At 23.9% G+C, this 27,452-nt stretch overlaps 1 protein-coding gene across 1 annotated transcript in view; it reads right to left on the minus strand.

Annotated features, from left to right (window-relative positions):
- LOC113555377 (pikachurin-like) overlaps positions 1-27,452 on the minus strand; it is a 68,605-nt gene that overhangs the window by 37,063 nt on the left and 4,090 nt on the right. The window contains exons 2-3 of the mRNA XM_026959745.1: positions 15,127-15,243; positions 9,551-9,802 (exon numbers count right to left, since the gene is read on the minus strand). Of these exons, the coding sequence (XP_026815546.1) occupies positions 9,551-9,802; positions 15,127-15,243 (369 nt within the window). The remainder of the gene's footprint in view (positions 1-9,550; positions 9,803-15,126; positions 15,244-27,452) is intronic.

The following is a 27,452-nucleotide window of genomic DNA, read 5'->3' on the forward strand; positions in this document are numbered from 1 at the left end:
TCGTTAAACAGTGATTAGATGATTTTTAATCGTTCTCAAAAAATAATTGTTATCGAGGGTATAAATATATTAATGTTACGTTAATGATATACATACATATTCTATGTGTTATAAATTATAAATTGTTATAGATATTTGTTACAATATAAGGTATAGGTAATATAATTTAAATTTATCCATAGTTTAAGTTATAATTAATACTGTTTTTATTTTGCCAAAATAGTTATTATTATCAATATTCAAATTTTAATGAATAATCTACAAAACAACATCGATTTTACTGTTTTCTTTACACGTAAAAAGCTACGCTGTTATTATCGCATGAATAACTATAGATTGCCCATCCACCTACCTATGTGTGTAGGACGGGTAGCGCACATATAAAATATCAGTAAGCCCTAATGGGTTTATTTTTGCAAAGCGCCTTTGTCCGGTCACCGGTGCGGTCGACACAAACATCCGGGGCGAATTATTGGGCGCGGTCACGCAACAATCCAGTAAGATGGTCACGCGAACCCCGAGCAAGCCAAAAAAATATTTGACACGCATCCAAAACGTTACCTGCAGTTGTTATTAGCATACAGTGCACGCCCCCAACTGAATAGACGAAATAGCAATACATATATACATAATACATATTTAAGTACTAGGGTATACGCACTTGTTATCCTGTGTAAGATTGTTTAATACGTGGTTAGTTATTAATGATTTATATTGTATATTTTTAAATGCAAATACATTTAAAACATAGAACTAGTAACGTTGAGTGTAAATAATATGCGTGTATTATTTTATGTAAACAAAATACACAGTATAAAACTGTATAATGACGATAAGAAAATATTTAAAATTAAAAGTATGTATATAGAGTATATGAACTGTTTGAAAAAAAAACTAAAAATGTGATCGACTTAAAAACTCTGTTACAAGTTTATGAGTATACATAGGTTTTTTATCTGTTCAGCTTTTAAAATTCTTTTATTTTTTTAAATATAATTAATAATAATCACAATAATTTTCGTTTAAACTATGTACGTTAAGAGCACTTTATATATATAACATCATAAATTATCATGTGTAGCTTTTATAAATTAAGACATAATCTTGAGATTTTTACTACGTTGTTAAAACAATGCATATGACAGAATACAAATTACAAGGCTTTGAATATAATATTACATTTAACGTACAAGACAACCCGTTGTTTTTATGACGTATATAGGTATCACATTATTATAACAAATACACGCACCTACAAGCTTCTTCCGTATCACGTCTTTGCTATATTCCATCAATTTCAATAATGTTGCAAGTTAAAGCTGACTATCTAAATCGTGCGATTATCGTACATTTTCCATACAATTTACTATAACGGTTATCAAATGTAAATTATTTTTAAAATCTGTCCAGGATACAGCTAGAGATATTGTAAGCAATAGTACTTTGTGATCTTGTCGTATTTATAATATATGTATACAAAGTCTTTAAAAATATTTTATGAAATCTAATTTAGGTTAATAAGTAATTAAAATAAGTCGAATGGTCGAACTGATAAAGTAAGATGTGCTGATATGGCAACACATTTACTATTTAAGACAACCACACGCCGCACGCGTGTAGTCCCTCGTTGTTGTGTGTACGGCAAACGCGGGGGTCTCGATAATACGTGAGTGTGTCATTTTCGTGGCTTAAATATTAACTAGTATACATTTGTGTTTGTTTGTTTCATAATAAAAGAGTTTCCGAAAACTATGTTTTATGTAATATGTTATACTGCTGTTAATTTTTTGGCGTCTTTACCTTTAAAAGTTCTTATAGCACAGGGATAAATATATCATATGGTCATAAGTTCTAAAAGACCCTTTGTAAATAATAAAAGTATTTCATTATGCCTCATTATAAGATGACAGTACCGGCTGAACTGTTTTCAGATATGGCCATAGTCTTAGAGCGTACGAAGGTAAGAAGTTTCAATTGTTCAAGCATATTTACTTGTGTGAATGATACGACTAAGCGGCGCCCAAATGTTAAATTATATATTTGATGTATTTATTACAGTGCATATTCAATGAAATAGTTTTTAATGAAGTTCAACCCTAAACCTTAAATAATTTAATACGTTAATAACATGGTAGTTGTAGACTGTAGTACTAACGTGCTACGTTTGATTAAAATTCATCCTAATTCATAATTTATAGAATATATATAAAAAAAAAGGAAAGAATATTTCTAGATATATTAGATATTTATACGTGAATAATATAAGTAGTACCAGATTTTTGAAGGGGGGCTAATCACAGAGGGGCGAATATTTCAAATTTCAAACTAATACAATTTCATTACATTTTAATATTTTTCAAAACAAATTTAATCTTTTGTAGTTTGTTTATTATTACACAAGTATTTACAAATTGAATAGTTTTAATAATTCAATATAGTTACATTAGCAATGATCGCATTTTTTTTTTTAGAGGATAACTGGTACATAAGTATAACAATGACATAATAGAGAGGAAACTAATTTTATACTTTTGCATGGGTAAAAAATATATTAAATCCAGTACTGATAATATGTACCTAAGTATTTCTAGGTTAAACTATTCTAATATAAGGACTAAGAAAATTTTAAAATTAATGAAATTGTACTAAGCTACAAGTATGTTAAAAAAAAACAGAGTAAAATATCATGGTGTACCTATATAATTATTCTACAATATTGTTAAAATTATCATTATTATTACGATTAATAAAATAAAATATGTATTTACATAAATAAATATTTTTGATACCCTTAGTTAGATTTTATATAAATATCATATTTTAAATTTAAATTTTATTTAACTGTCGTCGTTTTTCTAAACTAAAATTCATGAAAAATGATCATACGTCAAACTGATCCATTAAACTTTAGCATTATTGAACCATACCCGCGCCATACACACTATGTAATTTTTTTCACGTGATAATGCACTACTGCAGTTTTTATGTAAATCTTTTTTTTTAATTGCATTGGTTCACTAAGCTGGACATCAATGGGATTAAATTCTCATTTTTCATCACTTAAATAATTTTGGCCTGTAAAGAGGCTATTATAAACTAAATACATGGATTAACCAGGTCTGTTTTGTTTAGTATTTTTTTTATCTTACCAAAATTTACTATGATATTTACAATAACTATGTTACGATTTTTTGGTTTCATTTAACGAGTTAGATTAAAGAGAATTTACAGTTTGATCGAAAATTCTTATACCTATTTAAAAACATTAAATTTGATATTTTCCATTATATGTCAATAAATATTATTTCAAAAATTTAAAGACAAATTATTTTTATGCATAATTAATATTATTATATGCTAAACGTATATTCCTAATTGTGTAAAAAACGAGACTTATATGAAGATCTTAATATTATAAAATAAGTAATATAATTATTTTGTCATGAAATAATATACTAGGTCAGTCAAAAATAATAATAATAAAAAAAAATAAAGAAAATTACACGTCAAAAATTATGCATATTATTAATATTATATATTGCACGATATACATACATTTGATTAATATATTAATATTGTGGTACCATATATACTGACAGTTATTTTAGACCCCTCTAAAATTTGATGAATAACAATAATATAGGCGTCCATCTTTTATTATACAAAATAAAACTAATATTCAAATTTTGATTTTCAGTATTATTAAGCATACGTTTTACCAGGGCCGTATTACCACATAGGCTGTTTAGGCTAATGCCTTGGGCAGCAAATATTAAAGGGTGGAAAATTTTAACGGTCGAAACGAAATAGCTTTATTTTTTTTAAGTGGTAAATTTATTTCAGCCTATGGGCGGCAAAATCCTTAATCCGGCTCTACGTCTTAGGAACTATATTTTATATGTGTATTACAGTAATTTTTGGATCAACAATTTTATGTTTAAATCTTTTTGTAATAATGGTTAAATTCCAAGGGATTGATGATTTAAGATGAGAGGATAAATTATGGACTAAACAAATCGGAAGACAAATTAGCACACCTCTAGATTTACATACCGTAAATTCAAATGAACCTTAGTAGAGATTTGTTTATTATTGATGATTTTGTATGAATTGATTTAAATACGAAATAGATGTAAGAAGTTATTAAATATTTTTTGTTTAGATTTAATCGTTGAATAAAATGTCTATAATTTAATAACTTTCTATTAAAAATATAAAATGTTATTAAGATATTTGTTTTCACTTATATATTAACAACTCAAAATTATGTTAACGAAAAGATTAAAGACATAATAAACCGCTAAGTACATACATAAAATGATAAATTATCTAAAAGCAATAATTTTAAATCCGTTAACTATAAAAAAAAATCCACCATAATTTTAATATTGTATTATGCTATAATTAAGGTTAGGATGTTTATGACTTAGAAAATTCTAAAGATACATACTTTATTAAAGTATACCTTTTAAACAACTAAATACAATATTATAATAAATTGTATTATTTATTATTTATTTAATACATTATACTATATATTTTTAATTTTTAATATTATATAAATACAAAATATTTTGAGTTTCATGTTGGTGCGTTTGTAGAAATTGTGACACCAAAAATAAGACCAGTATATATCTATAATTATTGCATATATTATATTTTATTTATGACTATAAAAACATGTATAGCATACTCGAGGCTCATGTTTCAATTTAAGAAAAATGGCCTTTAATGTATAACATTAAAATTAAAAAAAAATTACTTGCAATAATAAAAACTGATAATAAAATAGTTTAGAATAAAAAAATTCTAACCAGCTCATAATTGTATATACTTACATATACACCCTACATATCGAATGTTATGTTACAACCATAACAATTAATAGGTATATTATTTTATGTTATACGATAATTTATATGTAATTTAGATGACATTTGGCTGTTTGGAATACATTTTTGCATATTGTACATAAGCAAAATCATGAGAAAAAGAAAAGCTATTGTGTTAACAACAAAATAATAACATAGTACAACTTTTGTGAAGTGTGGGTGTATTCATAAGAATGCGTGCTGCAATAGGTTTATTTGGAATAATAATAATATAAATATGTACCTACATAGAATATACATATGCTATATTATATAGATACTAATGATACTATTATATACTATTACACTACATATTTATATATCTGATGGCATTTAATAAACTTATTATCTATGAATGTTAATGTTACTACTGTTCGAGAAAGATATACATAAATGATAGTCATAGCTTATTACTGTTAAACGTTTTCAACTGTTTCATATTAAAATAGTATCGATTATATTTTGAATAAAGTAAGGGAGGAATTAGTCTTATATTTATTTTTCTAACCAAACTTTTTGTGGCAGTTAAAGTTTTTAATATTAGTTATATATAGCACAACTCTTAAGTAGAAATTGATAACACAGATGTTAGCAAAAGGAGTTTAGAAAAATTATTTTTTAATGTTATCGTAAGAATATCTGTTAAGTATCATCAGAAAGCTCTCATGTTCAGTCAAAACTTGATAATATTTGTAGCAAGTATAACTTAAAAACTTTTTTCGAATGCGTTCACTCTTTATTGTATTATTATTAATAATATAATTTAATATCGTATAATATTTTTATAGGTATAATACTAAAGGGAATTGTCAACGTTCTTTTGAGAAGAGAATTCTTTAATTTTGCTTATTTGGGCAAAGGTTATCTAATTGTATGCTTATTTTATAAACCTATTTACATCTTGTAAATTAAGATGATCGTAATTTTTTATTAATGCTATTTATTGCCATCTGAAACTTGCCATTTACATGATTAGTGACCATATGTGAATTATCTTGTTGTTGCATTTTATATTGTATTCTCCATATTAAAGGAGTCGCATTATATATTATATATTAAATTCAATTATTTAATTGCATCTCATTATTATGTCCTCAACACTATTATGGCAGTATATACGCGGTAATAAATACTTAAAATTTCTTCTCGTAAGAATATTGTGAAAGCTATTAAATAACTCTACACTTCCCCGTCATAAGGGACTCCAAAATAGTAGTTCAGACTTAACTTCTCAAGTGACAGATAATGTTACCAAAAATGCTATGCTTATGACTTATGAGAGTCATGTGGAGTCTATTGATCAAGCTTCGTTGTCTAATGAATTTAATATAAGTTTTGTTTGTGGTGACTTCAACATGTCTGATATAAATTAGACCAATAGTGATCGAGCCTTATCTATATTGGTAACATTACTGATGAAGTCCGAATCATTGTTGATTAGAGTTTAGTTTTCTTCGCTTCATGTAAAAGAACTAAATTCCCTATAGCACTGCGTCCCTTCTCGACTTGATTTTCACCAGTAGAGGATCTACTCAAGATTTTCAGGCTGTTGACACCTCAGTTCCATGTGACATATACCACCCAGCCATTATTATCTTCTAATCGTATTCTTTAGTCATCTTTATGCTTGATACCCAACACACCTATTATGACTTTAAAAATTCTAACCACGAGAGAATTATTTATAATTTAGAGAACATCGGTTATTGGTATTACGCCTTTAACTCTAGATCGACTGATCGATTAACTGTTTTTCTTCAGAAATCACTACTTGATAGTATTCATAAGTGGGTTCCATTACGTACTTTCTGCAATTCCACTTACCCTCAAAGGGTCTCAAACAGTCTAAAAGATATTTTCGCAAAGAAAATCCAAACTCATAAATTATTTAAAAGACTAGGTGGTTATACATAAATCAAAAATTTTCTTTCCTTTCATCAAATCTATCCATATCTAACGAAGCGCTAAACTCTCTATCAAATACTTGTGGTTTTGGTTTGGGTAGTATTTTTAACCTTCTACTGTACCACTGCGGTGCCACTCTCGAATTACCATACAAGTCACTTTAATTTTAAATAAGTCATTTGTTGAAGATGTCTTCTCTTCTGCCTGGAAAATTAATTGTGTTACGCCTATCTCAAAATATGTAAGTCCGACCGATGTTTCCAATTACAGACCCATCTCCGGCCTACTTTTCCTTGGTAAGTTATTTGAGTTTATTGTACTTAAAAAAACTCGAGCGCACTTTTTTATCAACTATATAATTTGATCGATATAGGTTTTTTTCAATAACATATTAGTATCAATAACCTTCAACCAGATCACGAATACAAGCCTATTAATTAAGCTCTACAACTCAATTCCCTTTCAGTTAGGCGTGATAAATTCAGTTTAAATTTCATTCGTGTTCTTGAAGGCCGAGTCGATGCTTCTAGGTTTCCTAAATTCCTTTGTTTTCGTATTTCTAGTAATACTAGGCTTAAGGGTTTTTTTTACCTCTCTATTAATAAATCTAACTTCTCCAAGAATGCCCCACTATCAAAAATGATGTGCAATGCTAACTTATTTTAATATTATAACTTAAAGAGATTCTATTTCTCCCATCCCTACAACAAATAATGTAATATATTTTATTTTTATTATCATTCAAGTTGACTAATTTTAGTCTTAATAGTCTTAAGTTAAACAATTATTATTTTCTTATTATATTGTATTTAAATATTAAACATATAATGCTATATTGTAAAAATCCGTTTGTAATTCTAATAAAATAAAATAAAATATTGAATATTTGGGGATTTCACTTTAAAATTTGTAAAATGTAAGTAGGTATTTTTATAAACATAATATTTTAATTAAAATAGATTTATTTTATTAATAATCATATTATTTAAGAATAATGAATATATAATATGTATATCATAAAAATAACTTTATCACTCTAGTATTAAATAAGTCTTGTAGCATTATTTAATGGTGGACAAATTTGGAAACGAATATGATAATTTCGTAGCATATTATAACATCACATTTTCATTAATGATTAATTAATTTATAATTAACTAAATTCGATTTAAAATTTTAATTTACAATATAAATAATGATATAACAATTAACTCATCTAAAATCATTTATTTTATTTAATATTTTTAATGATAAAACAATGTATTGCTTAAATCATAAAAAATCTCAAAAAAAGCTTATAAAATATAGTTACAGATGAAAAAAAAAACTACCATAAGAATCAATAGTAAATTATTTAATTGTACTCAATTTTAATACGTAAACGAATACGAAATGTGTAATTGAACACATAAATATTATGTATCTTTTAAAGAAGACTTTCAAAACCATTTTTTTTATTTCAAGTATAAATTTTCTATAAGAATTCGTATTGAAAATTTATTAAGTCATATAACTCTTAACAATTATTATATATTTATAAAAACACATTTTCAAAATATTATAATTTACGAAAGTTAACCTTTTTATTATGATAATAAATACAAAGTATGGTAAATAGAATATAGTGTATATATATATATTTATTGTGGGGTATCAAATTCTCATTTAATGTTTATAAATAGTAAGTTATACAACGTTATTAAATTATAATAAAAAAAATTACATATTTTATATACATTTTATTTATCTTATTTAATACTAGAATATTATTTTAAAAATATAATTGTGATAAAATAGGTCAATATTTTATAAGGATTAATAAAAAATATTTATTATTATACTTCCATTCATTAGTTTGATACGTGTAAAAGTTTTTTAATTAAAAATACAGCTTGAAAAATGTATTAACAATATTTTAAGATTTCTGTGATATACTATGTTTTAGTGTGTCTATTTTCATCAGTAATGTGATAATTTGTCATGTAATATGATTCTATTGAAGAAATAATATAGTAAGGAAAAACATTGTATAAAACTTTCAAAAATCAGATTTCACAAAAAAAAAATTCAATTTATAGTAATTTTATAACTAGAATGTGAAAATAAAAGTTTTCCAATCAGATTACTTTTATTTATGAATTTATTTAAGTAGCAGAATGCTCCGAAGAATTTAATACAGAATTATGTTATCAGTAAAATTATTCAATATATATTTTACAAAAAGTAAAAGAAAACTATAGGAATTTAAGCACGACCGCGACACTATAAAATTCAACACGTTTTTAACTATATAATTTTTCGATTTTTTTGGAATATTAAAAACTTTATACTCCTATTTTCAATAGTAAAAATTTGTTATTTTAATTGTTATGTTAATTTAAAAATATATTGATTAACTATGGCTGTCCGTTTGTACTCTATTCATATAATAAATTATTATGAAAATGATTTTTTTTTTGTTATGTTTTTAATTTTAATTTAGTTAACCTGAAAGTTTAATACATTATTACGAAAATATACCCAAACGATTTTACTTTATTTTTTTCATAACACTTAAAAATAGTTGTGTGGAATATATCGGAAAACTACAAAACACTATTTACCAGTAGGTAGGTAAAGAAATGTATAAAGTCACGGTTGCGATGGTTAGTGACTCAAACGGACTTCATATGTAATCTTTTTTTTTTTGAATGCAATACGTATGATTTGGTGGTACTTACTAGCATACATTTTTTAATATATAATATTTAGTTTTTTAGTTTTTTAATACTTACTGATCTGGCAGCTGGATCCAGTTTTACCAAACGGACATTGGCAAGTTTGTTTGTTTTGGCTATCGAATATGCATGTGCCTTCGCCGCAATTTCGAACGCACAAAGCCGGGGAGCCTGTCGCAGCGGATGTCTGAGTTTCGACATGTTTTACAAACCGTACGCTATCTTCGGAATCTACTTCATTGGAATCGACAAACGTCAGTCCGATATCTCTTTCGAACTCTTTGATCTTATCCGTTACTGAATCGTTTCCTATGAAATACATATAAATATATAATAATACGTGACAATATAGAACAGATATTATAATAGAATGATTCATCAAGCATGCTTCATTTTTTATTTTCAATAACGCAGTTATTTAAAATTTTATATTTGAATTTTTAAATATGGGTACTTATACACCTATAATATTTATAACTTAATACGTGAAACTCTTAAGATTTTTTTATACACTAAAGAAGTGTCCTGTGGAGATACAAACTTTTTTTTTTGAATAAACCCTTTTTAAACAGAAAATTATTAATTACATAATATTATGAACATTTTGACGTATTAAAATCAAAATATGAATGGATAGCTTAATTGTTTGTACTATAAGAAATAATATTAATAATATGTAGAGGTATTAATGGTTAAAAACTATGATTGTTTAAATATTTTAGTAATTTATATAAATTCATTACTTATGTATTAATATTTATTATTTATAAAAATATTATCAATTTTATATGTGTTATGTTACTCTGACAGTATTTAAGTAATGTACAATATACACATTTAAAAGTAGTCAGGATCTATGTTTAATAGAATAATAGGTATATAAATTATGTTAAATGTTTCGTGGAAGAAATAAAATAGAACCAAGGATAGAATGGTGAACTTGAAGTTTAACATTGTAAAGTTCACAATTCTCAGTAAATAAATGCTTAAAAATATAAATAGTAATTTATTTATTTGATCAAATAAATAACTCATGTATATTTTACTTTTTATACAAAAAATAAAAAATAATTTGACCTATTCTACCTCAACCTTGGTATAGAATGGGGTATGAATATGCATATTAACATTTAAACATCTTATAATTTTGAAATAGAATTTTTCTATTTTTATTTATTAATTATTTTTTGAACAATATTTACACATATATGCAATTCTTCCTCAACACTTTCAACTCCTGCACAGGAGTCATATATGTATGTTCTCTTTCTCCATTCCAAAAAACTAATTCATATTTCAGTGGACTTTGAGTATAATTTTCTACAGTACAGAAACTTAGCATCCGAATCATCTTCACTGAAGGTCGAATCTTTTCTCGATTTTTTTATGACTGTAAACTTTTATTTAATTTTTTGACGCGGTGTTAAATAGCTGTCTCTTTGCTGTTTTGTTTTTTCGATTTTCTTTCCTTTTAATTCATTATATTTTCAAAGACGTTTGCAATTCATTCTTATGGAACTATTCCGTTAAAATTGCTCTTTTGCTTTTTTTTCTTTTATGAATTTCTTTTTTCTGTTTGTTTCATTTTAGAATAGGTAATATATTTTCAGGTGATTCAATTGAAAATGTATTTAGTTGATTATGAAGCGACCAGGAACATTGTGGCTCATTCAAACAACTGTAGCTTGTGCTTCTGTGTTTCCGCGTTCAAATGTTGATCAATTACTTTTTTATTTACTTCAGTATCTTTTTCAACTGAAGAAGTACTTGGTATAATGTAAATTACAATCGATGGCAACAAATTTATATTCAGGTGCTTCAAAACCTTTCATTGCTGTTTTCATATTTACCGTATGTTTGAAAGCTACACTAAATAACAATGATATATTTCCTACAGTAACAATGTTTTTTGGATTACAATGGAACGATTTTGTAATTTAATTTTTATAATATATGTTTAATGGTTTCAAGAAAAAGTCGTTATAATATGCTTATGCATATAGTACATAAAGTTTACAGTGGGATAGAGAATATAGTAAAATAACTCTATTTTCTCTAGCTACATCAATTACGGGTGGATTTTTAGTGTGTGAAGAATAATCATCAAAAATTAATAGAACTGGATCTTCTTTTTTTACCTTCAAAAATTCAATAAATTTTATTCATCATTTTAAAAACAGTTTAGAATTAATAATCCTGTTTCATAACATTCATTCCACAATCCAAGATGAAGTCTAGTAAAATAATGGGGTTGATTTATTTTTCTAGGGAAAATTAACATTAGAGGGACATATCCATATGTATGTACCATTTTTCAAAAAGCATATTATTGTAGTAACCGTTTCTCAGCATACACCGAAAAATAAAACGGTAACCTACTTTTTCCTTTTAGTAGCTAACATTTTTGATTGTTCTTTTGGATTTAATGTGATACCAGTATCATCGCAGTTTTACATTATTTTCACATTCAGTTTATATTTATCAATATACCTAATTAATAAATTGAAGAATTGAGTACATAAATTATTTTATTTAAGTCCATAACATGAGTACCAGAAGTTTCTTTAAGTTTTCTTAATTTTGAATCTGGTTGTTTGAATAGAAATACCTTTCATCTAGTCCTGACCAATCATTCCATCTGTCTAATTAAACCAGTGTGAACAATCATTTTGTTTGGCAAGTCGGAACGCCAATTTGCGAATATCTAACATTATTAATTTAAAGTCTTTTTTCTATTGACTTCAAATAGCCTACCAAGTACCAATTCTAATTCTTGTTGTTTATTAAAACACATTTACATTTTTCATTGGTTTTATTTATCACGAAATTAGCATTTTCTTTTTTCTTTACACACCATTTAAATGTTGTGTGAGAAACTGCAAATCACTAAGCAGCTTTTTTGTAACCTATTTATTTTTTTTAGAGTAACAGAAATGCGTTAGTCTATATTTTCAGTTAATTATGTTTGCTACTATGTCTTTCGATCGTAATGACGTACCATTTTACTAAAATGACAAAACTTATTAAGAATAAAGCAATTATTTATATAAAAGAATATATATATAAGCAATTACTTTGAATATTTTAAAAACGCACAAAAAAAAATAAGCGGGATAGGATACCACATGCCTTCATAATAACCCACACTCTCAAGTTGCTTCAAATATATAGATACATTATATATCTTTAATCAATCTATTAAAAAATAAATATTTGTAATAAATTACGACAATCAATTATTAAAAATTTTACTATACTAATTTTGTATTGAACAAATATAACAAATTATTATAATTATTTATATCAATATTATAATAACAAAAAAACGTTATAAAGTGTAAAATAAATAAATTTATATATTATTTTACCAAAAATTATTGTTAAATAAATTAATTTATGTAATTTTGAAAGTAGAAAATAATAGCTAAACTCAGTATAGATATTATATTATATTAAGTAAGATTAAGTTGGTTTGTTATTTATTAAAAAACTAAAAGACAATAATAATTGTTAATTAAATATACTATTTTTTTTTTTATCTAAATAGATTTTTGATAAGACAAATTTAATTTAAATTTGTATGTTTATAATATATTTTATCTCCTTGCTTTGTCTGTTGAATAATTATTAATATATTTTATTTAATTTTCATACTATCTTTGAGGGTAATATAGTTTTAATTCGAAGTATCAAATGTCTATCATTTCTTTTATTTTTTATACTTGTTTTAAAAGCATAAGTGATGATCGAATTACCAATGTTCAACAAATATCACTTGCTCGTAAAACAATTGCAATTTAAGAAATGTAAGCAATCTCAATTTTCACAAAAACTTGACCATTCTTTTAAAACTCATGTTTGACTAAGAATTTATTATTAAAATACAGGTTTTTTTTAATGATTTAAAATATAACTAACTTTAATGGCCTTATAACAATCAAGTAACAATTCAAGTAGATATATAAGCATTTTTATAGTTATTGATATTATATATATTATATATAATTTTTTTGTGAAATTGATTGTGTATATAATCAAAATCACCACGTATACATTAATTCAAACGCGAAGTTGAGTTTATTTTTTCTTAGTTAATTTGAAAATAAAATTATTTTTAGTCCATTATTTAATTATGAGACAAAGAGAAAATTCTGATAAGGCCTAATTTGAATAATATTCACATTTTAAATAATTGAATACTTTACAATCATTTGAATTTACATTTTTACATAAAACCATTAAAAGCAATAAATTTACAAATTTTTTCTTTTAGATAATATTAGAATGTGCTTACAAGAAGAGAGAGGCATTTGATGAAGAGGTTATTAATCACTATTTTGTTGATAATTTGCAAATTAAATATACAGAGCTATAGGAAATTTATAACAAAATAATTACCGAAGGAAAAATTATATTATTATAAAAAATAAACATTCAAATCAGACAGTTAAATAATATAATAAGTGAATTTCGAGAAATAAATTGACATAATACAATATAAAATAACGAATATAAACATAAATCTAAACAAATAAAAATATTGAAAATATTACTAATATTACTTTTTATGATTAAAATATTAAAATGAGTAAATAATATTGGTTTCATAGTTAAATGTTGGCTTCTACTAAAATAATGTTTGAGTTAAGTAATATTAAAAATTCAAAAAATTGTATTTGATTGACAATAAATAAAACAGGTTGTATGGAAAGTGTAAAGATGATTTTTTCTTCAGAAAACAATTTTATTTCAACGACAATTGTTTTTTTTTTTTTTTTTTAAAAGAAAGTATTTCGTTGTTGCTAAGGTAGATAACGATTTTTTTTCAGAGTACCATGTTTTTGTGTCCGGAAATACTTTTTGTTACAGACGTTAAACATTAATAACAAGAGATTTTTTTTTCGTAAGGTTCCTCGTAAAATAAAACTCTAAGCTCACAAATATGAACAACATCATGTTTGATGAAATATGACACAGAATGTAATCTTTATTTTGATGAATATAGATATTTATAATAAATATGATTTTAAGTTATATTACATTACAAAATATATCATCTAATAGTATTTAAGTACCTTTTTGTAAGTAAGTAATTATCTGATTTTTAAATATATATTATCAAAAGAAGTTATTAATTAAAGATTGAAAACAGTGTCTCATAATTATTGTCTTTAAAGTTAACTTTTTTTGTAATTAGTCAGTATTAGACATACCTAATTTTGGATAATTATTGATCTACTTGATTATAGTTTATCGTAGTTTCAGTGTTATTAAAATATTTCTTTCTTTCTTAAAAATCCATAATAACTGACATATCAAATTAAAGTAGATACATATTTAAAATAATTAGTTCATTCAAATATTTTAAATGTTGAATTACTTATTTAAATTCAAATGCATCCAGAAATCTGATTTAGAGTAATATCTAAATAGTATATATTAGGCAAGCATGTATGTAGGTACTTGTAAGATAAAAACATGGTGATACATTTTGTTTGGATTTAGGTTACTGCATAATATATAGATTATAATATTACCTATTGTGCGAGAAAAAAAGTTGTAATTTAGATTATGAAATAATATTAATTATCACGATTAAGCTATTTATTGTATATTAAATTAAGTAAGCATACTTGTGCAAGTATAACCATCTTCGTGTAATGCAAATCCTGTTTTACAATCACATTCGAACATGCCGTCGTGAAGCTCGTAGCATAGTTGTTGACATGGACTATCGTGGCCACAACGTCCTAAAAAAAAAAAAAATGATATTATTCTATACAGTGATTTTAGTTTATTTACATAAATAATATTTATATATTACATTATAAAATGATTAATCGTCAAATGAAAAATTTGATTATACCATTAATATAATAATAAAATATAAATAGCGATTTACATTAACTTCATGTTAAATGCATATAATACTAGCATAAAATAATTTTAAAGTTGTTAAAAATCTTTAATTTGTACTCATTTCATGAAAAAAGAACTGCGTTGGTACCTATGTAAAAAGTTAATATTATTAATTATTTTTTTAAAGTATAAATTTAGATAATTAAGATAGAATTTTGTTTGAGTTTATTCATCAAAATAGAAAATAGAAACAAACCAAAATCTTTTTGCTAAGAAAAAAAATACACTTAATTATTTATTAAGTTTTCTAAAATAAAAATATGAAATTTGGAAATCAAACACAAGCTATTGAGGTGAGTGTCATCATATTTGAAAAAATTATAAATCAGGTTTAGAAAAAAAAAACTTTTCCAAGCTTATAGTTTTACTTACCTAAAAATAATCAAAAGAGTTCGTATAGGAATATGTGAAATAAAAGAATAAACTAAAAAAAAATACTGGACTATGAATATAAAATAAAATTTAAAAAATAATATGATAAAATATTATTCATATAATAAGTGGATAACTATTGTTAATATTTAAATAAAATAATAATAATTATATTTCTGGCTCAAGTTTTATACAATTATCAAGTTTACAAATAAAAGTTATTTATTTTAAATGAATATCTGCACAAGCCAATTGTTATATTTTTAGATTTTATACAGTGGAAGTCGAATGAAAACGTATGTCTATAAACTAAATTATATCTTCAATTTCATTGAACCAACAAAAACTATAAATTTTGAATAAAAATATAAATATTTATTATTATTTATTCAATCAATACAATTAAACCTATATAGTATATTTTAATATAATATTACATTAAAACATTATTTACAATATGATAAATTTCGCGTAATCTCATAAATAAAATATACTAGAAAGAATTAATTTATTGATCATACAGTTATTTTCACATGATAACTGTATTTCAATCACAAAATAAAAACCTTAAGAAATCAAACAAATATAGGCAAGTATACAATTTTCTAAAAATATAATACTGATAAATTGGTTACCTAAGTTTATTTTATTATTTTATTTTATCATACTATCCATTAAATATGCTAATATTGATTAAATCAATTAAGACCTTAAATAAATTAATCAAGTTTAAAAATAATTTAAAAATTTGAAAGTATAACTATTGTTAGTTTAACAACAAACGAGTATAGGCACCTATTGTATCTACGAGTATTGAATTCTATATAATTGACTTAAAATAATATGTTATTCTAATTAATATATATATATTTAAATGTATGACAAATAATAAAAACTCGACTATTAAATACCCTTCATTATTCACATTTTTTTTTTCTAGAATTTATGTACGTTTTGAAAGCTTACCAAATCAATAAAAGTATGAACTTTATTATTACGTTAAAATATAATCAACATTGAACCATAAATAAAGAAATTCATTTTTATATATTTTTTATCTGGTAATATATGCGAAGTAAAAACCATGAATATTTAAAAAAAAAAAAAAAAATAAAAATGAGAAAGTTTAAAAGTATTACATAGAGATATCAAAATGTAGAGATACATAATGTACTTAAGACTCTCTGTCGTAGTTTTTTTTTTAGTAAACAATTATAAATTATGGCTGTTTGAAATTTAACACATATTTTTAAAACTTCATTTTTAACTAAAAATATACGGCTATAGACGTTATAAATTTATGATGTACCTAAGTTAAATGTACACTTGGTTGGTGTAACATGCATATAGCTAACTGAATAATAAAGAAATGTAATTATATTTTGTTTGGATTATAAATTATAACAGCATCCTTGCAGTATAAGAATACAAAATTCTAATAGAATCGCATAAGTAATTTGTATACGTAAATTTTTATAAAAAAATGTAAAACGAATTTTAAAAATATATCAATTTATATACCTACAGTTATTTAACTAAAATCTCAAAAAGATCACACACATTTCAGTTAATGTGTGTCACCCTTTAAACTGCTTTTTTAATTCTTTTTTTTTTTGTTTTAAATCTAGTGGGATAAGCCTTTCCCCTTCAGGATTAAGTATTATTTTTACGTAAACAAAAAGCATTAGATTCATATAGGTGAATTGTGTATTTAAATTATAATCCTCCAAAAAAAATATTTAAAATAAAAATTTATGTTTAAAACTCTAGATTTTTTTTAACTACACGAAAATATAATCAACTTATATATTTTATGAAGTAGTTTATTATAATTAAACTAACTTAATATATTAATCTATTTAAAATAAATTTTCTTTGTTGAATAAGTTATTTTTTTTTTTATTTATAATTTTAAAATCAAAACATAAATGTTGTGTACTTTGTCATGAAGTAACTAAGTCACTGAAATTATTTTGTTAAATTTTAATTCAATGATAAATCATTGCATATGAAAACAATTCTGAGCAGAGATGATCTGTTAGTCTATATTATTAAGTATATTTTGTTATAGTTATTTATTTTACTATAAGTAATAAGTATTAAGTTGGTATGTTAGATTGAATTAGTTATTGATCTAAACATAGCATTTATTATATCATGAATTATTTAAATAGTATATACTTATATCAGTCGCATAATCACTTAGATGCGGTAATATCCGGACTATTGGACATTTGGACTATTTTTTTTAGTAAATACACAAGCAAAAACAATTGTCAACAGTATTTTATTATTATTTAAATTTGAGTATTTTACAATAGAATAGGATATGCAATGGAGAATTTTCAGATTGAAACTTTTTCCCTTAACCAATACAGAATTTTTATTTTTACCTCTCAAAAGTACAAGTAAGATTCTATTTTTTACTAGAAGTTATCTTCAAAGTGTACACAGATATAAAAAAAATGGCTGTATACGAATTGTGTCCCAGTTTTTCAATACGACTATACTAATTTGCGTCTTGATTATCTGATATCAGTATATTATATGAATATTTAAATCAATAATCGATATGAGAATTATGACTATTATCTATCGAATAATACTTTGAAACTTATAAAATAAATGTATACAATAGTAAGTATATTATGTTTTGATTATATGTCGTAAACCATCGTGTGATATTTTGTTTAAAAAGAATTAAAAATTATTAAAAAAAGGATATAGGTATATTTGTCAGAAGTTATTAAGTTAAAAAATAAAAACGAAATATTAAGCTAGTGAGCATAAACCTGTAAGTTATACTGTTAAAATATTAAATAGACAAAAGTTAAGCAATCATTTAAAACACAAAGCAATAGACGATCTTTATGATAAGCCATAAAATCAAATTCATAGGAAATTATTAAATGACATATCAACATTGAAATCTAATGCAATTAGTGTAGTTGTTAAATATTATCGGGACCCAATTCGTATGAAAAAGGAATCTTAGGACGCGATAATTCGTTTGTTGCGAAAAAATACACCTCATTGTTAAATTATTAATACATTCATCGCTCCACTCATTATCTAAGATTAACATATAAAGGTATTATAATATGCGGAAAATTGTTTATTTTATTCAGTGAAGTATTATAGAATATAATTCATATAGATGAAATTTGAATTTTATACCTAAAGTATTGTATAATACTTACTATCTACACGCCCTAACGGTTAACATGTCATTGGGAGCGTACTAAGCGCTTACCCGCATGGACGATCGATCTACTTACAAGTATAAAAATAATGTATCGTTCTTCGCATCGTTATATGACCAAAGAAAAATAAATAAAAATAAAGTCAAAAATAGATTCAACTTACATTTATTTTGTTGGCCAACAAGTTCAAGTCTTTGACTTATGAAATATTTCTGTTTAAATTGAATGGAGGTTTTATTCCTTTAATTGTATTTGAAAAAAATAGTGATATAACTATAGGGGTGGAAGAATATTTTACTGCTCGTCCGCCAATGGTCATATATCCGGACGTTAATGTATTGCCAACGTATAGCATAGTCACTCATACGCAATTTATTTGTAGTCTTGAAACATGAGATGAAATCACGAATCTAATAAATAATACATTTATTATCTAGTTTTAATACTATTACAATTTATTATTTATACTTGTCACTTCAATTATTAAGTAAAATTAACTAGGTAGTTAAATTAATATTTTATATTATTTAAATTACAATAATACAGTTATATATTTACAATTATTATATTCCTTATTTATTTATTTTATTTATTAAATAAATAATTTTATTTTAATTATTATTATTGTTATATCTACGTTTAAAATTATATTTACTTAACAAAAACATTTCTACGCTTCTTATATGATATCACGCAGGTATACGAGTTATCAAATTTAAAATATTTGTTAATATTCATTTATTAAAAACATTTTTACGACCGAAGTCCAACATTTCTATATACTACAAAAGAAAGTTTCTTGGATTCGATATTATAACAAGTCGCCAACATCGTCCGAGAAAAATAGTTAATTATTGCATTTAATATAACAATTTGTCTACCATATTTTTGTTACAAAAGAAGTTTGAATTGAAATAGTTATATTAAAACCTTTATAAAATCACCCGATAATCCTTTATCACATAAATTAAAGTTACCCTTAAATTTGTCACTCCTAAAGATAACTTTAACGTCTTAATTAACTTTAAGATAACTCTAACATCACTTAAGCTTGTATAAAAATGTTGTAAATCGTTTTATACAAATATATACGTAAATAAATAAAAGTATACATTCAATTCAATTAGATTAGAATTTATATTAGACTAATTCCATATAAATTAATGTAAAATTTTGTTTTTGAATAATGACCTAGATATCACATAAAATATTGAAGTTAAAAGTAATAAGTTCATTTATTTTCAGATCATTTTTCAGGTTAATTTTGAGCAAAGTAATAATTGGTGTTACAATGACGCATTTTTTAAATTGTACTATAATTTTTTTTTAGTATAAAGAGTGCTCTGAAATTTTGTGCGATTATAATAATTTTGGTTATAAATTTTATTTTAAGTTTATAGAAATAAGTAAGGTCGAATTTAAATTTCTTCATTAATTTTTATGATCTGACAAATTCACTTAAGCTCGTTCTTACCAATTTCGATTAACTAATAGTATTAATGAAAAAAAACGAGTGTCTAATACTTAGTAATTGTATCTTTAAGATTAATTTCTATGATATCGAATACCAATATTATAATTTAATAGTTATTATTTATTATAATAACTTATTCTATACATATACATATTGATCGATATTAAAATATGTTATACTTGTTTTCATATTTATACTATAGTATTATTAATATTAACGTATGTAAATACTGATAATAATAATTTGATTTATTCATTTTTTTAGCAGTGTATCATAGATTTGGTATTTAATAAATGTATACAGTTATCTGGGCCCAAGGGTAAAATTAAAACCGTGAGTTTACAATAGTTTCAAAGGGTAATAATTGATGTACCAACTGTTAAACAATACATTATTTATTATAAGCACAGCAGTTAGTAGTTACCCACAATGATAATAATTTACACGAACTAATATAATCGGTTATCAAAGACAAAATATGTAATATTAGGTATACTAGATGTTTAATTCCATTGTCAACAAAAGATTTATATGGATAAATAGATTACAATTGTTGATTCTAACTAAAGCAAATATTGTATAATGGATAAAGCATTACATTGGTTTTCTGATAATAGATTATTGTTTTGAATTTTTTGTCCATCAATTTTTAATTTAGAAGAAAAGTTTCAATAACTGTACTTATATGCTAAATATTTCTAAATATAGATTATACATTTAACACAAATAGTAGGTAGAAGGAGTTTTTTTTTTTACAAATGAGTAGTTTAGGTTTCCAGAATATTGTAAAATTATTAATAAAAGATGTATAGTAAAATCATTTTAACCAGTCATAAGTTCTTACTTACTTGATCTTGATAATTTTGTTATAATTTGTGAATAAATAATCAAATTAATCGCACGTATATAAATATAATAAGAGGTTATGATTTTTATAAACATTTTTACTATTTTTAATTAGGAGGACATCATCATGTGCAGTTAATGTGATTATGGAAGGGGGTCTATTAATTTCTTACGAACGTAGAAAAAACTATATAATTTGATGTTAAAATAAAAATTCATGTTTTCAATATAGATTTCTCATATGCCATCAACATTTGTAGTTTTATTCTAATTTTAGTAGATTATTGTATTAATATATACATTCACTCATATTATATTTCTTACTATAGTTAATATATAATTTTATTTTTTTTATTATGTCTATACATTTTTTTACGATTACTTTATAATCTAAAAATGCTTCATAAACAGAATAATAAAAAACGAACTCTACTCCATTGTTCTTTCAAACAATATGATTTGAATAAAATTTCATTAAAATGTATAATAGTAACTAGTAATACATACTAATATATATCATACAATTTATTATATTGTATTTATATAATTGAGTAAAATTGAACGCTTTAACTCTTTGCTAGGTATCTTGTCCATATTTAATTTTTAATTTTAAATATGTAGGTTATTAAATAATATACGTGTTCAATCCAGAATTTAAACCTTATTTATTCTTTAGTCGTTAACTTATTCAGTATAATTTTATTCCCTACCGTAAGGTAGAGTATAAATAAAAATGATATTTCTAAAATAATAACTGTTTATAACTTATAAAAAGATAGTATAAATAGGTAATTTATTTTGTTTTCCAAAATAATTATATACACTGTACAGTTTATATACATAAATAGCTCAGTGTGTATTACGATAATCTGAAAACTGTGTTTTATTAATTTATTACTCTATGCTAGTAAATTTATTGAATACTCAAATAACATAATAATATTGAATTATGATAAATTATGTGCCCAACATGATTAATAATGCAAGAATTCATAGTGACAATGTTTAGACAATGAAAACTCAGTTCAGAAACCAAATAGATTTTTGAGAACGTTTTAATATTCGCGCAAAATAATGTATCCAAATATTACCATATCTCATTTTCTCTAGGTAAGAATAGGATATAAATAAGTAAAATACTGTTTGAGTGTGAGTATTCAAAATAAATACTTGAAAACTTTTTACAAATTGTACTCAGAATATCAAACAAAAAATACGAAATATTTTCACTATTATTTTATAATATATTGTTATCTTAATACCGGGAATCCTTGACTAAAACTTATACCTACCTAAATAAATTCAGAATATATAACGTTCTTATACTAAATGCCGATCACTTTACGAGCGGAAGTCTATAATACACCAAATAGTAAAAGTAAAGTATAAAAATAAATTTTTCCTAATTAATAAAACACTAAAAAAAAAAATATTTGGATAGTATTTTATTAAACTTACAATACTTAATTAGAAAAATTATTTAAAATGTATACAGATAATAACTGTACAATTGTTATTCGTCATACTATAACATTGTATTGTACATACTATTTACATTATGAAAATTGACGATATTAGTTTAAAAAAAAAAATTCATTTATAGTAACATTTACACTAAACCTGATCTCATAAGTCCTGGTAGAACCACTGCGAGTGTATATTTATACTGACATTTAAGTTGGCCATTAAGTTAGGTTAAGAATTATAATACATCTAGTAAATCAAAGTATTTATACCAAATAAATAATTTCGTGTATAATTTTGAGTATTATAAATTTAATTCAAAGATAGTTAAATCACAAATTAGTAAATAAGGATAAAGTAACTATATAGAGTTTATTCAATTGTGTAAATTGTACTCTTCCTAATTAGGATAATGAGTTTATGTAGAAGAAAAGAGAATACCTGAACAAATCAAGCAGGTTTACAATATTTCATTCAAATATTTTTTTAAATATTTAATTTCTGTGGCTCTAATAGTTCTATTGGAAAACACATAACAATAAAAATAAAATATGTAAATTGAAAGTAGAAACATGTTATTGAGTTGAAATCGTAAAATTAAACGAGAAATATATTTTAAAGAAAGGTTTAAAAAAAACAGAAAATAGTACATTGTTTTTTCTAAAAATTGAAACATGGAGATTTATTCTTTGTGAGTTTTAAATAATTCAATTGACGACAAAACGTGTGTCTTGGCACAAGTCTTTAACTCGTACAAACAAATGAGTTCAAATTGAAAGATCGTAAAATAACGGTGGTGGCGGCAATGATGACGGAAATTAAATGCTTTTGGACCAAATCCATTTTCATTAATACCTCTTTGTTCCCAGCCTCGGCCAAAATATCTAACTTATATATCTTCTTTATCTCGTTCCATCTACCACTACTACCGTTGTCAGTAACCAATCGAATTCAATTATTCCTCATCCCCCTTCCCCTAATCGTAAACGGGTACGGCCTAGTTCTCTGTAAATCGGTATCATATTGTTCCCTATAAATCGGTATGTGTCGTATATCGACTGGCGGTACTGCGTTTTATATCAATAATATTGTGTTATATTTTTCCTTGTAATTTCAAGATAAATTTTCGAAACAAAAGTATGATGTACACAATGTTATTAAATATGCATATAATATATTGAGTAATATTTCACATGCAACTATAGGCTACAAAGATAAGCATAAGTGTGACCAAAGTGGAGACCGTAATTGTGTATAGATGTGTTCGGAGCGTTCTACGGCCGCCGCGCCGTTGAGCAATTGTTGTTAATCAATACACAAGTTGCCGCTGCCGCCGCCGCCGCCGCCGCCCTTTGTCACCCACCGCCATTGCTTTACCGCTGTTGATAGTATCCACGAAACTGCGGAAGGGTGTCAAATATCTGTATATATATTACGTTGAGCACACACCACTGAGTTTGCAGGCGACCTTCTGCCCGAGTCGTGTATTACTGCCGCCTCTAAGGGCATATTTTCTGTAACCCCCTACTGCAACAATACTCTTATCTTGTTCACCACCTACAAATTTTTTTAGATGTGTATAATTTATACGGACCTGTTGCACAAACGTAGCGTTTTATCCGGACACACAACTTTTCCCTATCCTTATGTTCCCAGAAATAGATTCAGAGTTTGCAGCGAATAACCATCATATTATCCAACATTACATATTATCCAACTAATTCTACAATTCTACAAATTATACAGTACGAAAAAAAACATCGAGAAAAAATAAGTTAACTACATATGTTTATAAAATATATTAGATTCCTAACAAAAATGAAATATTTTATATAATAAAAAATAAGAATATATCATAAAATAATTTGATCTTAAACATTTAAGGAATTTAGAATATTTATACCTATGCTCAAATATTTAACATTAAATATTAATATCACCTTAAATGTAAAAGAAAATCAGAAAATACTACAGTATATTTTAAACTATATGCACATTCCAGGTGATTTATTTTATTGTTCGAACATTCGTCAATTATCTCTTGATTATCCAATGATTTCAGATAATAAATATTTTATTTAGATAGTTTAAATAGAATTTACGTCAGGTATTTGAGTACCCGGTACTTGGGTAGTTAAATACTCATATCTAAGTATAAAATTTAAAAGTAAATCCGTATGAATTATTTAAAATGTATATAACTAGTATTACGTAAACTGTTATTAAATAGCATTGTTAAATTTTAAAAAAATTAACAAACTAACGTAATAATACTTTTGTATATAATGAATTACCAACCCATAACTATTTCGTTGAAAAAAACTTTAAGAGCCCTCTCATAAATCATTTCTATTATAATTTAAATGTATTGAACCTAACGGTCATTAAATAACACATTCTGACCATTAACCAATTGTAGAGTTAATGGTAGTATAATGTATTAAAATAATATTAATGAAAAATGTATTTTTTACTTTAAATAAAAATCATTAAATAAATCTGATTCTGTTATATTATGATATAAATTTTGAAGTGATAATAATCATATGAAATCAAGTTATTTTTTTAAAGACGTTTTAATATTTTAGTTACAAAATAAATTCATGAAACTCGTTTTTTTTATTAGCAGAATAAAATTTATGATGTTAGATTTACAATTTGATTGAATTGATTCATTTTCAACCCAAAGTCAAGAATTTTGTCTTAGTTTATACTTTTATTTTTATAATATTTTAATTTTTAAGTAACATTAGTTGTATTAATAATATAAAATTCTATATTGACCCGTAATAATATCTAGAATCAAATAATTTATATAGCTAATCCAATATAATAATATAATGCGTTATTGTTTCCATTTATATAGTACGAATATTATTAATAATAAATTAATATGACAAAGTAGTAGTTACAAATTCAAAATAATAAAAAGTTTTGCCTTATAATAAATTATTCAATATAATATTATACCAATATTTATTTTAGTTATGTATTTGTTTTAAAAGAATAATTTATTTGAAAGTTTTAAAAGTTAGTTGAATATCACAGTATTTTTTATTAAATTTTAGATAATATAGCGATGTACCATGTAAATTATAATTATTTAATTCTAAATTAAATTTACACATTTTTTAATAAAATATTGTCTTTGAAAACAATTACCATAATAGATTTAGGAATCTAAGTATAGCAAGTACCGATATTAAATACACAATTAATGCACAATAATTATAATGATGGTAAATTGATGAGTTTGAAAAAACTTCCTTCTCGAAATATGAGTCCAATGAAATGTATTAAAATGAGTTATTCGCATATTTATGATAATTATTTTTTTGAAATTAAATTTCTCAGTGGATGTAAAGTTTATTTAATATAGTATTACACTAATTAAAAATGCTCATAATCCAGATATCTAACACACTTTAAAACGTATTATTGCATAATACTTATTACTTTGTAATAAACTATAAAAATTTAAGTATTCATTTATTAGCAGACTTATTATAAAGTTATGTGTCAAATATTAAATATATTTCAAATAAATTATTATAAAAATAAAATAACTTAAAATACTTTTATAATAATATATTATAAGATGATTATACAAAAATGAGTTATTATAAATGTTGTATAAAAATAAAATACTAACGAGTATCTTATTATATTTTTATAATACAAATATTTATACAAACATTAATGGACGAGTATATAAGATAGATTGGTTTTATAATTTATTTAATAGATTAAAATAAACTTTTATTTCATGATAAATTGTAATACAGTTTTAATATTTAATACAAAATTGTATGTGACGGTAAAGGGCTTGCTGCTAAAATCAAATAAGTCCAGTTTTTTTTAGAAAATGTGCTTTTTCATGAAATAAAATAAAAATAAGAATTTCTTACAAGTTGATGTGTTGGTGAGACAACCAGATTAGTCCGTTATATATATATATATATGTATAACAAATAGTAAGTTCTTATATAAAATGGACATATCTGGTTTTTTTTAATACAATAATCAGATAAGTTTGAACTTGTTTAATTTTTGATACATAATATAATATTTATATTTTAGCATAATGAGTAAATTTAAGTAGTATGCATACATTCTATAAATTGGTTTATGTAAAGTATAACTTAGTTGATTAGTTCTATTTAAAATAAAATAATTTATTTTTTTCATGAGAATAAAAATAATAATTACAGGGAAAACGTAGAAGTATATATGGTCAAATTTATTACATTTTTATAAAATGTATTTAGACTATAAACGAACCAACAGTGGTGTTCATATATGTCCAATATATTTAATAGAAATAAAGAATTCAAAATTGTAAGTAAGTATAATTTAAAAAAAAAAAATTCGAGCTATAAAAAAATTTGTTTAATCCCTTTGAAAAGTTTTTGAAAGTGGATTTGTTTAGCTTATAAATTATTCCTTCATAATAATGTTTTTTTACAAAACAAAATCAAACTTCGAGTCAATTGGTGTCAATAATCAAAGTATGGGACATAATAAGAGTCATAACATTATATTAAGATAATTATATCCACTCAAAGAATTAAACTTTAATCACCTCTTAAAATTCTAGAAAGTAAAATTGCACATTCTCGTTTATAATGTTTATATTCTACTCAATTTTATTTTATTTATTTATTTATCTAAAGATATAAAT

Source organism: Rhopalosiphum maidis, chromosome 1, assembly GCF_003676215.2.
Source record: "Rhopalosiphum maidis isolate BTI-1 chromosome 1, ASM367621v3, whole genome shotgun sequence".
Taxonomy (NCBI): Eukaryota; Metazoa; Arthropoda; class Insecta; order Hemiptera; family Aphididae; genus Rhopalosiphum; species Rhopalosiphum maidis.